The sequence below is a fragment of the Bombina bombina genome, chromosome 3 (genome assembly GCF_027579735.1).
Source record: "Bombina bombina isolate aBomBom1 chromosome 3, aBomBom1.pri, whole genome shotgun sequence".
Taxonomy (NCBI): Eukaryota; Metazoa; Chordata; class Amphibia; order Anura; family Bombinatoridae; genus Bombina; species Bombina bombina.
In genome coordinates this window covers 849,954,003-849,970,018 of record NC_069501.1, presented here as the reverse complement: position 1 = coordinate 849,970,018, position 16,016 = coordinate 849,954,003, and the positions used below count along the sequence as shown (strand labels likewise).

The 16,016-nt window shown below is 37.2% G+C and overlaps 1 protein-coding gene across 1 annotated transcript in view; it reads left to right on the top strand.

Annotated features, from left to right (window-relative positions):
- The window catches only part of PCCA (propionyl-CoA carboxylase subunit alpha), an 863,696-nt gene that overhangs the window by 305,414 nt on the left and 542,266 nt on the right, over positions 1-16,016 (top strand). Inside the window, exon 10 of the mRNA XM_053707812.1 lies at positions 6,720-6,795. Coding sequence (XP_053563787.1) covers positions 6,720-6,795 — 76 coding nt within the window. The remainder of the gene's footprint in view (positions 1-6,719; positions 6,796-16,016) is intronic.

Sequence of the window (16,016 nt, the reverse complement as noted above, 5' to 3'; positions counted from 1 at the left end):
ATATTGACACTGGCATTAACTCTTCCTCTCTCTCTAAGCCTCTACCCATTGCCTTTACCGACCACATCCCCTCTACAATACAAACACATTACACCTCCTTGGTCCATCCATCAACTGTGATGCCTTTGTCGCAGCTGTTGCCAACAGCAGACCCTCAACCCCAATCAACCCCAGATTTGACCATCACAATTAGACCTGCATGCAAAGCCTCTTAACTTTCCCACACCCACATCAATTAAATACCTCCCAGCATTATCAGACCGGACTGCATTTACCTACCACATTTGGGAATAAAAAGCAAAAGAAAAGAGGGGGCGCTCTATAAGAACAATAAGTATGGTAGATAAACCATAAATAGGTATAAGCACATAAAATAGTTAAAAAAAAAAAAAAAGAAAAGTCCCAGCACAACTTCCAGTGGGAGTGTAGATGTTACAGCTGCTCTCCTCCTCTCAGGGTCAGTCTAGCAGGTCTGGAAAAAATCAAACAGATAGAGTGGCGCCTCATGTGTAGATCATCTATGGGTAAGGTAAGCAAAAATGGTTACTCACATTTGGAAAGAGCACCCTAATGTGCTGGTAGTAGCAAAGTCCAGTAAGAGAACAGCACACAGGAGTAAAAAATGTGCACGGTAGACCTAGGGCGCTGCCAAGCCCTAATACATGGTGTGACCAAGCATGAATAAGGTGCTGTGACACCGAAACGTCGCTATCTGTGTACCAATAAAGCCTGTTTAAAAAGTGCTGGAGACCCTGCTTATCCTTGTGCTGGTAGTAGCAGGGTGATATCTCAGGGTGTATCAGCTCACCCACACCTGGTCTCAGGAACAAACAGGATTTTCCAACTGAATCCCAAACAAGTGCTGTGTCCAACCAAGGAGTATGTTGCTCAGAACAATAGGTGCTATCACTATGTGCTAAGTTAAAACGTATTTATTTAAAAACAAAAACATAAGCATCAAGTGATCAGGGGCATATGTATGACCCCTTTTGAATGCAACACGTTCAAAAAGCTTATAGACAGCCATTACATCAGGGATAAAGCACCAACTGATACAAGACTTTTTTAAACACAGCAATAACCTATCCGATATTTTGTTTGCAAATTAGGGCTTGTTAGAGTTATATTTAATCAGATCTTTCATTTGCTAATTACAATTCTCAACATATGGGATGGTATATCCCTCACATACATACAAAAAAGGAAATAGAAACCAAATTATTTACATTACAACAATGTTTAAAAAAATGTTTGTTATCATTTTTTTAGACCACAGTAATGATGATGGCTTATAATGTTGTAATGTAAATAATTTGTTTTCTATTTCCTTTTTTTGTATGCATGTGAGGGATATACCATCCCATATGATGAGAATTAATTGTAATTAGCAAATTAAAGATCTGATTGGATATGACTCTAACAAGCCCTAATTGGCAAACAAAATATCGGATTGGTTATTGCTGTGTTTAAAAAGTCTTGTATCAGTTGGTGATTTATCCCTGATGTAATGGCTGTCTATAAGCAGAGAAACGCGTTGCATTCAAAAGGGGTCATACATATGCCCCTGATCACTCGATGCTTTTGTTTTTAATTTGTTTTTAAATAAATACGTTTTAATTTAGCACATAGTAATAGCACCTTTTCTGAGCAACATACTCCTTGGTTGGACACAGCACTTGTTTGGGATTCAGTTGGAAAATCCGGTTTGTACCTGAGACCAGGTGTGGGTGAGCTGATACACCCTGAGATATCACCCTGCTACTACCAGCACATTAGGGTGATCTTTCCAAATGTGAGTACCCATTTTTGCTTACCTTACCAATTGATGTGAGACACCATTGGATGATCTACACATGAGGGTGCCCCTTTACCTACCAAAATTAATTGTATCCACACATTCTTCAAGGTACAGTCTAATTGTATCTTTTTTATTGTTTAAAAAGAGATAGATAACCCCTTACTACCCATTTTCCAGATTTGCGCAACCAACATCGTAATAAGATGCCCCCCTCTTATCTCAGTGCATTTTTCAGCTTTTCACAGCCAAAAAGTGCTAGTTTGTGTGTGCCATATAGATACCATTGTGGTCAATCCTGTTGAGTTATTTATAAAGCAGCACTGATTGGCTAAAATTCAAGTTTGTAAATAGCACTCAGATAAAGTGGCAGTCTACAGAGATACAGGGTAATGAAGGATTGGGTTTGGACCAGCGCCAACTTAGCCCCTATAAGCCTAAAGGTAGTGGCACCTAGTAGCCACCGAGGTAGCAGATCAGTAAATGTGAAAAACCCTTTAGGCGCCTATCAAAAGATGGCAGAGGGGAAATAAAATGGTGTTTTAAGAATATAAAATAATTGGTGTTTAAACCAATGTGGGGTACGGGACAAAATCTCAATGTCTATGATAGTGATGCCAATGTTGACAATATTTTAATATGTGGACAAATTAAAAATACAATATACCATAAAAACAGGAAAACATAGAGATAAAATACAAAATAAAACTATAGAATATATATATGTATATATATATAAAAAAACTGGGTATGTTAAGGAGAAGGTATAAAAAATTTTTTTGCTTTATATTAATTAGTATCGGGTGCAGACCCTGTAAACAAATATTTTTACAGCTTTTAAGGAAGAAAAATCTGAAGAGATCACAGTAGTGTTCTCTCTAAAAAAGGGCAGGGATTTCAGCACTCCGTATAGTTATTGTGTGCTATACACACATATAATGATTGTTTAAGAAATAGGTGTTACAGGCCTCCACGCAAACAATCAACTTCTGGGTCCCCTAAACCAAAACCACACAGTTTAGTTAAGAAAAAAATAATTTTATTTATGCAGACAAAAAATAAAAAGTGTAAATTAAATCAAGAATGTATTCAGTACAATAAGTACAAAGATAAAGCTGGCCAGCTCTCTCAGGTTGATATGATGCAGGTACAAGCCATAATATAGACTTTTGAGTTATTAAGCAACACCCCTACCAGGGGGTAGCCCTGTCAGCCAACAGGAATCTGCTACCATGGATAATACTGGGGATCCATGCGTAATCACTCATATGATACACAAAACGGAAATGACAACACCTATCTCAGAGGGTAACACTAAACAAGTCAGGAGTCTTGTTACCTTGAGAAAGAAATTAGGATCTATGCCAGTTACTTTTGTGCTTAAATATAACAATGTAACAAAGAATTACATACTTATATATTTACACATTAGTATTGAGATCACAACACCCTGACCAGAGGGTAGCACCAATGTTAACAGAGGTTCCGGCTACCTTAGTACTCAATAGGGATCTATGTATCTCTAATAAAAAATGTGTAATCACAGCGTTAGTAAGAATACTTATATAGTGCTTGTATCCTATGTGTAAATGTCACCAAGTGATAGTGTCCGAATCCTACGTGTGGAGAATAAATAAAGTCCAAATTAAATCCTGTGTTGATCAAAAGTACAAAAAATAAAAAATAAATTGGTTGGAAAAATATTACAATTCAAAAATACGATGTCTCGCAGTGAAAAAGTTCAGTGATATTCCAAAAAACAAAAAATAAAAAGTGAGTGGTACAAAAAAGTGTAAAGACAAATTATGCTGTGAAAAAGTATGAAATCCAAACAGCGCTGTGAAAAAATGTGACTGAGTGACAGCAAATTAGTGCTGGCAAGGAAGAGTCCTAAAATCCTCAAATAGTGAACTTCCTAAAAGACGAATATCAACCTAAAAGGAAGACAGAAAACAACATAGTGCAATAACGTTTTAAGCATTAAAGGAATATGGAAATAGGCTTACCAATCGGTCAACGCGTTTCGGCCCTGGAGCAGGCCTTTATCAAGACTGATTGTAAGGTGGATATGGTAGCCTTTTAAAGCCCCTGGACCGGAAGTGTTACTTTATTTCGTTTCCGGTTTTTCGTTATTTGGGGCAACATTGTGTATGTTAAAATTGTATAAATTAAGATATCATTTGGTGTTAATTCTGCTCTCAGTTATTTGCTTTAAAGACCGCACTCATACGAGTCCGACATTTCTGGAATTTTGTATTTCAGCGATCACCGCTGTGATGCCAGTCTATATTTACAACAAATGACTATCGAACGCCCACTATGACGTCACGACCAATGAGATTCCAGTAATATCGGACTCGAACTAGTGCGGTCTTTTAGGCAAATTAGTTGCAAGCCTAAAGAATATATAGGTACAATACAAATCCAAATCAAACATTGGATAGTATTTATTTTCAACAATTAAGACGAAATAGCAAACGGGAACGATTGATGTTCCGTAAAAAATACCGGAAGTGACGTCACAAAACATGGGGGTAAACAATAACTATTTTCGGGCTTGAAGTCCGACATATATTAGGCTAATATGTATTAATTATCAAATCAATCTGCACAATAACTGAGAGCAGAATTAACACCAAATGATATCTTAATTTATACAATTTTAACATACACAATGTTGCCCCAAATAACGAAAAACCGGAAACGAAATAAAGTAACACTTCCGGTCCAGGGGCTTTAAAAGGCTACCATATCCACCTTACAATCAGTCTTGATAAAGGCCTGCTCAGGGGCCGAAACGCGTTGACCGATTGGTAAGCCTATTTCCATATTCCTTTAATGCTTAAAACGTTATTGCACTATGTTGTTTTCTGTCTTCCTTTTAGGTTGATATTCGTCTTTTAGGAAGTTCACTATTTGAGGATTTTAGGACTCTTCCTTGCCAGCACTAATTTGCTGTCACTCAGTCACATTTTTTCACAGCGCTGTTTGGATTTCATACTTTTTCACAGCATAATTTGTCTTTACACTTTTTTGTACCACTCACTTTTTATTTTTTGTTTTTTGGAATATCACTGAACTTTTTCACTGCGAGACATCGTATTTTTGAATTGTAATATTTTTCCAACCAATTTATTTTTTATTTTTTGTACTTTTGATCAACACAGGATTTAATTTGGACTTTATTTATTCTCCACACGTAGGATTCGGACACTATCACTTGGTGACATTTACACATAGGATACAAGCACTTTACAATAAATACTCCACAGGATTGATAGAAGCCACAAGGACTTCTTTGCCATCCTCATCAATTTTATTTGTTTCACATCCCATGCACAGTGCGATACTAATGTAAAATAGATTTACTGTTTTAAATCTTTGCAAGATTTACTGTTTTTTATATCATTGCAAGAATCATTGTTTTCAATATCTTTGCAAGATTTATTGTTTTTAATTTCCTCGCTTAATTTATATGTATTTATAAACAGTTGTTGTTTATCATGGATCCATGATATATAGGGATATATATATACATATATATATATATTCTATAGTTTTATTTTGTATTTTATCTCTATGTTTTCCTGTTTTTATGGTATATTGTATTTTTAATTTGTCTACATATTAAAATATTGTCAACATTGGCATCACTATCATAGACATTGAGATTTTGTCCCGTACCCCACATTGGTTTAAACACCAGTTATTTTATATTCTTAAAACACCATTTTATTTCCCCTCTGCCATCTTTTGATAGGCGCCTAAAGGGTTTTTCACATTTACAGAGATACAGGATAATCACAGAGGGAGGTAAAACGTATATTATTATAGTATTGGTTATGCAAAACTGTGGAATGGGTAATAAAGGTATTATCTATCTTTTTAAACAATAAAATTTTTGGCTAGACTGTCACTTTAATCTTTCTTCCTAGTGCAAGGCCCCCATAGCATCTACCACTTTCACCAGATACTAGTAGACCTAACAATCCCCACTAGCACCTAAGGAACCCTTCAACCATAGGAATCCGTTAACACCCTCTCTTATTCATGTATGTACACAAGTATCAAATCTATTTTTAATTATGTATACATTTGCTCTAGGAGGAAAACAATAGTAGTAACAGATAAATTCACAAATAAAATAACTACTTTTCTTAGGGTCTATGAAAGTCTATGCATTAAAATAATATGTTAATGTTCATTTATATGGAGCTAATAGATTTTAAAGGGACAATAAAGTCAAAATGAAACTTACAGGATTTAAATAGAACATGTCATTTTAACCAACTTTCAAATTTACTTATTTTATCTTGGTATGCTTAGAAACAGCAATGCACTACTGGAAACTAGATGCTGATTGGTGACTGCACATATATGTTTCTTGTCATTGGTTCACCCAATGGTCCCCATGTACTAAAAGGCAGACGGATAGCTTCTCAACTTGAGAAGTTGTCCGCCCAATTCACTACATACGGGCAGCGGATCTGTTTGTTCGTTGGCCCGTATGTATCATTACACACTCCGATGGTTGTGTAATGCACACCTCTTTATTCATGCGAGAGAAGGGACTGTCAATCACTGAGTGCAAGCTCTCTCTCTGATTTCTCTTCGCCACCTCAGAGGTGGCAAAGAGTATAAGAAGCAGCAGTCTAATGACCACTGCTTCTTACATTGCAGGAAGCAGGCCCGCATGTTCAAACCTGCCCCACAAGGGCTCGGGAGAAGCTTACACTTCGTACAGCTAGTTCCAAGTAGTAAATGGCTACTCCTTCAACAAAGGATACAAAGAGAATTAAGCTAATTTGATAACAGAAGTAAATTAGAAAAGTTGCCTAAACTTGTTTGCTCTATCTGAATCATGAAAAAAAATAGTTCTGTGTGTTTAAACTATATTTATATTAAAACGGAATTTCTTTCACAGCTTGTAACACATGGCAGCGATCGAACAGAAGCTTTGAAGAGGATGGAAGATGCTTTAGATAACTATGTTATCCGGGGTAAGAGTGGTATTAATGTTTTATTTAAAAAGTAAAATTGGGAAAGTAATAAGGTATACTTGATATTAATGTAATATAATAGATATCCGTCATAAAGCCATATCCAATTTTATTTGAAGGAACCTAATATAAAATGACTGCTATAGGCTTATATATCCCATGTATCATTATGCACTTTTTTCAATAAAATAGAAATCAATGCTAAACAGAATTGGGAGCACTTTTATTTCATGTTCTCGTGATACAATATAATGAATTTATTGGTTGTGCATAATTTTGTGGAAGTAGCAGTTAGGTAGACTTTGCAGATATGTTTGTAAGGAGTTCTCATCTCGTATAAAGCACCTCCTCTTACTGCTTTTATCAGTATTTTTTCTACCCATTTTGAGTATAATAGTATGATTGATACAGCCATTCTCTTGTACAAATGATAAAGATGATATAAGGAATATCTCTTCTGTAGATATAGATACCTTTTTACGGATGTTGTGACTTCAGACTAATGTGTTTTTTCCTCCACTCTAATACCTCATTAATTGTGCAGAGTAAGTAGCTTTTATTGCAGTCCTGCCATGGAGGCATTGCTATCTATTAAACTAATAGGGCCAATATTCCCAGGGGGTCTCTACCAGGCCTAGTACCCCATTCTAATCCACTAATGTTAGCAGTCAGGTTGCAGAGTGATCATGCTTACACCAACTAGGTATTCCAGCTACAGTAATTTTATACCTTACTACAAGCTAGGGAAAGTTATTTCTTTCTCTTGTAAAGGTGTATCCAGTCCACGGGTTCATCCATTACTTGTGGGATATTCTCCTTCCCAACAGGAAGCTGCAAGAGGACACCCATAGCAGAGCTGTCTATATAGCTCCTCCCCTAACTGCCACCCCCAGTCATTCTCTTGCAGCTCTCGACAAGAAAGGAAGTATCAAGAGAGATGTGGTGACTTAGTGTAGTTTTTACCTTCAATCAAAAGTTTGTTATTTTTAAACGGTACCAGCGTTGTACTGTTTTTACTCTCAGGCAGAAATTGGAAGAAGACTTCTGCCTGGAGGTTTGATGATCTTAGCGGTTTGTTACTAAGGTCCATTGCTGTTCTCACACATAACTGAAGAGTATGGAAAGAAAACTTCAGTTGGGTCTGCAGATTGCCTGCTTTGAGGTATGTTCAGTATATTTTTTTCTAGAGAGATGATAAGGTCTAGAAAATGCTTACAGTGCCTGGTATATTTAAGGTAAGCCTGATACAGTGATTTAACAACAACTGGGATCATGCTTGCAAAAAGGGATAATATTCATGTTAATACCTATATTACTTAGTGTAAAAACGTTTGCATGATTTATAAATAAAAACGTTTTTTCTCTGAGGGTGATAAATCTTTATTTGGGGCCTAGTTTCCACATGGCTTGTTAGATTACTCCTAGGAGTACTTTTTTAACCCCTTAATGACCACAGCACTTTTCCATTTTCTGTCCGTTTGGGACCAAGGCTATTTTTACATTTCTGCAGTGTTTGTGTTTAGCTGTAATTTTCCTCTTACTCATTTACTGTACCCACACATATTATATACCGTTTTTCTCGCCACTAAATGGACTTTCTAAAGATACCATTATTTTCATCATATCTTATAATTTACTATAAAAAAAATTATAAAATATGAGGAAAAAATGGAAAAAAACACACTTTTTCTAACTTTGACCCCCAAAATCTGTTACACATCTACAACCACCAAAAAACACCCATGCTAAATAGTTTCTAAATTTTGTCCTGAGTTTAGAAATACCCAATGTTTACATGTGCTTTGCTTTTTTTGCAAGTTATAGGGCCATAAATACAAGTAGCACTTTGCTATTTCCAAACCACTTTTTTTCAAAATTAGCGCTAGTTACATTGGGACACTGATATCTTTCAGGAATCCCTGAATATCCCTTGACATGCATATATTTTTTTTTAGAAGACATCCCAAAGTATTGATCTAGGCCAATTTTGGTATATTTCATGCCACCATTTCACTACCAAATGCGATCAAATAAAAAAAATTGTTCACTTTTTCACAAATTGTTTCACAAACTTTAGGTTTCTCACTGAAATTATTTACAAACAACTTGTGCAATTATGGCACAAATGGTTGTAAATGCTTCTCTGGGATCCCCTTTGTTCAGAAATTCCAGACATATATGGCTTTGGCATTGCTTTTTGGTATTTAGAAAGCCGCAAAATGCCACTGCGCACCACACATGTATTATGCCCAGCATTGAAGGGGTTAGTTAGGAAGCTTGTAGGGAGCTTTTAGGGTTAATTTTAGCTTTAGTATAATGTAGTAGACAACCCAAAGTATTGATCTAGGCCCATTTTGGTATATTTCATGCCACCATTTCACCGCCAAATGCTAACAAATAAAAATAAAGCGTTAAATTTTTCACAATTTTAGGTTTCTCACTGAAATTATTTACAAACAGCTTGTGCAATTATGGCGTAAATGGTTGTAAAAGCTTCTCTGGGATCCCCTTTGTTCAGAAATAGCAGACATATATGGCTTTGGCTTTGCTTTTTGGTAATTAGAAGGCAGCTAAATGCCCTTGCGCACCACACGTGTATAATGCCCAGCATTGAAGGGGTTAATTAGGGAGCTTGTAGGGAGCTTGCAGGGTTAATTTTAGCTTTAGTGTAGGTATCAACCTCCCACATGACACATCACACCCCCTGATCCCTCCCAAACAGCTCTCTTCCCTCCCCCACCCCACAATTGTCCCCGCCATCTTAAGTACTGGCAGTAAGTCTGCCAGTACTAAAATAAGAGTTTTTTTTGGATTAAAAAAAAAAAAAAATGATAATTCTGCTCTGTAGGATCCCCCCTTAGCCCCCAACCTCCCTGACCCCCCCCCCAAACAGCTCTCTAACCCCCCTCTCTGCCTTATTATGCGCCATATTGGGTACTGGCAGCTGTCTGCCAGTACCCAGTTTGAAATCAAATGTGTTTTTTATTATATTTTATTATTTTAAAAATTATATTTTCTGTAGTGTAGCTGCCCCCCCTCAACCCCCAACCTCCCACCCTCCCAGATCGTTAAATTACAAGTTATTTTCTAATGTTCCCACCCTCTCTCCCACCGTGTAACACTTAACATTTGTTCCATAGTGTAGGGTTCCCACCCGCCCGCGCGCACACCCCCCCCCCTTGCACGCGCGCGCACCCACTCACGTGCACGCGCGCGCACCCGCGCACGCGCGCGCACTCGATCTCGCACCCTTCCCCACCGATGGCTGTCCACCCGCCTCCCTGGGTAAGCTCCCACCCACCAACGAACATGGCCATTGATGGCCGATGCAGAGAGGGCCACAGGGTGGCTCTCTCTTCATCGGTGGGCTAAAAAATGTTATAGCAGGATGCCTCAATATCGAGGCATCACTGCTATAACATGAAAGCAGTTGGAAGTGATCAGGATCGCTTCCACTGCTTTCAAAGACCAACGACGTACGGGGTACGTCCTTGGTCATTAACTGCATTTTTTTGCAGGACGTACCCCATACGTCGTTGGTCGTTAAGGGGTTAAGTCCCTCTGACTTTGAGTGCATGGTGGGAGAGGCCTATTTTCGTTTTCAGTCTAAGACATCCAGCTTCCCTGAAGAAGTCCTCTGGCTTATAGGACCTCTATAGAGGGTTTTATTCCTGCAAAAATCGTATTTAAGAGCAGGTAGGAGCCACAGCAGAGCTGTGGCAGTGTGTTTGACTGTTTGTTAACAGGTTTAATGTTTTTCTAATTCGTTTTTGGGCCTGAGGGGTTAATCATCCATTTGCAAGTGGTTGCAATGCTGTTTTAGTCCCTTATACACACTGTAAAAATTTCGTAGAGTTTACTACATTTTTCACTGTTTTCCAGATTTTATCTTCTTGGTAAATATAGCACATTGCTTCTAAATCCAATATTAAACACACAAATTGAAGAATGTGCCACTGGGCATAGATCACCTCTATATGGACAGTGCAATAAAACCTCTCCAGTGTGCTGGATGGTGCAGACTGGGCACTCTTAGTGGCTCAGCTCACTGAATCGCAATCACGGGAACATTCAGTTCTCTTCACCTTGGTAACAAACAGGGGCTCTTGGTAGAATGTAGAATAACAAGTGTTTATTAAAACATAATTAAAAGCTAACAGGCAATAAAAACATGTATAGCGTTTCTCAGCTGAGCAGTTTTATCAGGAATAAAAACCTTACAAACTGGAATCTATTATAACGTATCTGATAAAAAAAAATAGCAAAATAAATAATAAAATAAAAAATCCCAGATATATGATACTATAAAAAATGATGAAAAAAAGCTAAAAAGCTGTGAATAGCAACACTTGCCTGGCCAGACCACAGTTCTACAACGTGTTTCAGGGACACGGCCCTTCATCAGGTGGGCATTTTTTAGTATCCTATATCTGGTTTTTTTTTTGCCGTTTTTTATCAGATACATTGTTAGCAATTCATATGTTTTACTTTCTGCATCAGTATGTATATATATATATATATATAACTAATGCTGCTAGTAACTAGTGCATTCTTCTTTTAGCACTGTCTTAATGCTTACTATTTGATACGCTGCTAGCATTTTGTATTTTTCAATTCCTGTATCTATATGCACATTACTCTTACTGTCAGTAATTAGTGTGTTTCCCTAGCTCTTTTTATATATATATATATATATATATATATATATATATATATATATATATATAATCGCCAGCATTTAATGTGTCCTGCATTTGACCTATTGTATCAACATATTTTTTTATACACCTCGTTGCTTGTATCGGTACCTTGAGATTTTTGAAAAATTTGTGAATTGTTAAAATTTCGCTTGAACAAGAGATCCTGCAATAATAATATAGTGTGTCAAGTGATAAGCCCCACATTGTTTGATCTCACTGACTGACAGATATATGTATATTCCTTGTGTCTTTTATAGACTCTTTCACTGGTTATTAGTCATTTTAATTTGGAAATAAATATTTTGTATATATAATTTTTAGCGCTGTTTTCTTTGTGTTTTTTATTTTGCACACACACACACACACACACACACACACATATATATATATATATATATATATATATATATATATCTACATATGGAGGTGGGGGCACCACTACACTACAGGAAATAAAAAATGAAACTATTATTTTAAAAAAAATATCTAGATTGTAAGTCCCACGGGAATAGGACCCTCAATTCCCCCCTGTATTTGTCTGTGAAATGTTGTCTTTTATTGTATTGTTTCTCCATTGTACTTTTATCCTTGTACCCATGGTCAGCGCTGCAGAATCTGTTGGCGCTTTATAAATAAAGAATAATAATATTAATAATTTGTGTTTATATGTGTATATGTCTGTAAATACATATATAAATACATATTTATACATGCACATATATATATATATATATATATGTATGTGTATATAAATATATATATATATATATATATATATATATATATATACACACACATACATATTTAGACATATATATGTATGCATCGCTATGTTCAAGTCCTTTCAACTTGTAATGCGCACAAAAAGCTTACTTCTAGCGGAATTAGTGCAAGAGCGATAAATAGGGATCTACTGGTAATCTAGCCCTTAATGTGAATTTTTTTTTTAACTAAATATATAATTAATAACTGTATATATTACCTAGCAATCTTATGATGAGCAAGACACACATTTTGAAGTTACCATTGAAACAAAAAAACCTTCCGACTATCCATCCATCTGTCCGTCTATCCATGTGACCATGTGGTTTGCGTTTTGTAGTTTTTGAAGAATTAATGCTGCCTTTGTGAATCATTTAAAAGACTCAAGTTAATTTCTTGGGAAGTTAGCATTTTTCCTTCTAAATATAGGGAGCGTCCACAGCTGCATTCATTACTTTTGGGAATACAGAACATGGCCACCAGGAGGAGGCAAAGACACCCCAGCCAAAGGCGTAAATACCTCCCCCACCTCCCGCATCCCCCATTCATTCTTTGCCTTTCGTCACAGGAGGTTGGCAGAGAAGTGTCGGAAAATTTCAGAGTAGATCCTTATGGAGGGTAGTACTCTTCGAGATGGGATTGGAGTTTGAAGTAGTCTTGTCAGCCTCTCAGTGAGAGCATTGATGAAAGTTAGAGTCCGGAGATGCAGGGAGAGTCTTTCTGTGAAACCATCCCGACACATATTAACAGCTCCATAAGCAATCAGCGTTGACAAGTTTCACTGCCTTCTTTTCTGCACTTAAATCCATGTCAGAGGCGCTGGTACAATTTGTCAATCTTGAAGGACTGTGTTGCTGTTCCACGGTATTGATTCCGGTAAGATCGTTTAAATTTTTACATGCTTGTAATGTTAGAAGACAGGGTCTTAGTGGGACTCCTTTATCTTTATGGAATCAAGGGTTAATATCTCTGGAGGGGGATTATTGAACAGTGGGGGCTTTAATTATGTTTGTTATGTAATTTTGTTTGATCTCACTGACTGACAGATATATGCATATTCCTTGTGTCTTTTATAGACTCTTTCACTGGTTATTAGTCATTTTAATTTAGAAATAAATATTTTGTATATATGATTTTATAGCGCTGTTTTATTTGTGTTTTTTATTTTGCATACACATATTCATAGTTGCGTTTAAATTTTGTCCTTTAGGACATTAGACTTCTTGTCTAGGATTGCATCGTTTTCTTTGTATTGATGCAGCAGATGGTCCTTGAATTGTCTATTCATTGAACTGTTACGTTTCTGGAATATCTCTCCAGGTCCTAGTATCTCTTGCAGTCGGGTAATCCGCCTTCTGGGTCTTCTTTTTAAGGAGACTTTTTCTTCAGGTTCTGCTTTCTTTCAGACCTCTTTAACATGTTCTTTTGTTCCTGGGTTCTTCCTACGGAAGTGTACGGTGTTGGGAGTCTTAGTTGTCCTCCTTGTCAGGGTCGTGGAGGAGTGTTTCTTCGCCAGACCTCATAGTCAGAGGGACTCTCGTCTCCTCAGAGATTTGTGTGCTCTTTTTGGGACCAGTAATTTTGTGTGATCCCTGACGTGAGCTCTTACGGTCCTAATTGTTGGGCAGTTACTTTGTCCTGCTAACTTTTTTGGGTCTTTTGCTTGTTTTTGGGAGATGGGATTTTTTTTCAGGCTGTGGTGCCCTCAGATTGGGCCGCCTTATTGTTACCCCCCCCCCCCCCCCCCCCGTTAGCATTCAGTGTCCTCTATAGCTTGGGTATTGTTTTCCCAAAAGTAATGAATGCAGCTGTGGACTCTCCCTGTATTTAGAAGGAAAATACAAATTATAACTTACCAGATAATTTCCTTTCCTTCGATACAGGTAGATTCCACAGCTCCTGCCCGTGCTCTCCGCAAGGTGGCCCTAAATTTAAATTGCTTTCTTCTGGCACCATTTTCACCCTGATATTTCTCCTACTGTTCCTTGATCCCTCGGCAGAATAACTGAGGGAGGTGAGGGAGGTATTTAAGCCTTTGGCTGGGGTGTCTTTGCCTCCTCCTAGTGGCCAGGTTCTGTCCCGGACTCTCCCTGTATCGAAGGAAATGAAATTATAATTTATTTATTTTGCATGCCCCCTATATCTAGTTCCTAATAAGAAACTTTTTTTTTTTTTAAATCTAATATAAAGTTGTTTCCACTTTTAAATTTCTTGAATGATGAATTTTGTTATACTACAATTAAAGTACAGATGTTTACTATTTTAGTTGTAGAAATGGAGACAAGCATTGATTAATATTTATTCTTTAACCCCTTAAGCCATTGTAATGTATATATACATTGTGTGGCACTTCGTTTATCGTACCATACAACCTATAAATAAGTTGGAGCTGCAGGAAGCTCCAGCAGTCTCGGCTGTTAAGTTACAGCTGAGAGCTGGAGTTCCTGAGCTCATGGCATCTGTCTTCACGATCAGTGCTCTAGTTCCATATAAAGGCAAATGCCAGATCGTTACAGACGGTGATACTATGTGTGTCACCATCTGTAACAATCACCTGCTGGTGCAGGCTGCAGTTGTGGAAGGGAATCCGGGAGGCCACTGGGGAGTCCAGCAGTGAAGGGTAGGGAGTGGTATGGCCCTACACTGCAAACAAAAAATAAAGGGAGAGGGAGGGATGGGGAGCTACACTACAGAAAAAGGTTGGGTGGGAGGTCCTTAACTTACGATCGCTGGAGGTTGGGGCACCACTACACTACAGAAAATAGAAAATGAAAGAATTATTTAAAAAAAGTGTTTTATAGGTACTGACAGACAGCTGCCAGTACCTATGATGGCTGACACTAGTTAGAGGGGGGAGGGTTAGAGAACTGTTTGGGAGAGATCATGGAGGTTGGAGGATATGTGGGGATCGATCCTACACTGTAGAAAATATTTAAAAAATTCTGAAATAAAAAAAATTGCCTTAAATCTTCATATTGGCAAACTGCCTGCCAGTACTTAGATGGTGGTGACCAGTGGGGAGTGAGGGAGGGAAAAGAGCTGTTTGGGAGGGATCAGGTAGGAATCATGGGATTGGAAGTGTCAAGTGGGAGGGTAATCTCTACACTAAAGCTAAAATAAACCTTACAAGATACCTTATTAACCCATTCATTGCCAGGAATAATAGAAATGTGGTGCGTAGCTGCATTAGCAGCATTCTAATTACCAAAAAGCAATGGCAAAACCAAATATGTCTGCTATTTTGAACAAAGGAGATCCCAGAGAAGCTTTTACAATAATTTGTTCCATGATTGCACAAGTGGTATGTAAATAATTAGGGCTGCAACCACTAATCGGTAAGATTGATCATAAAAATAATTGCCAACGAATCTTATCGATTAGGTGGTCTGCAATTAGTTAATTGAGAAACTCAGTTTGTGAAAAAGTTAACAATTGTTTTTATATGATCGCATTTGTCGGTGAAATGGTGGCATGAAATATACAAAAATGGGCCTAGATCAATACCTTGGTTTGTCTACTTAAAAAATATATATAGTTTTGACAGGTAAATAAATAAATTAAAAAAACAAGGCTCTATTTCTATTTAAATGGAGTTATAGCAAAAATGCAAAATATTCTCTGTTATTTTGGGCAAATTCTTCTCTGAAAATCCTGGTTGTGAAGTGATTAAAGGGATCAATAACACTAGTTTGATGTTTACTTGTAGTACTAGACATTCTGCTAGAAACACCTTTTTAAACTTTGGGGTTTGACCTATTA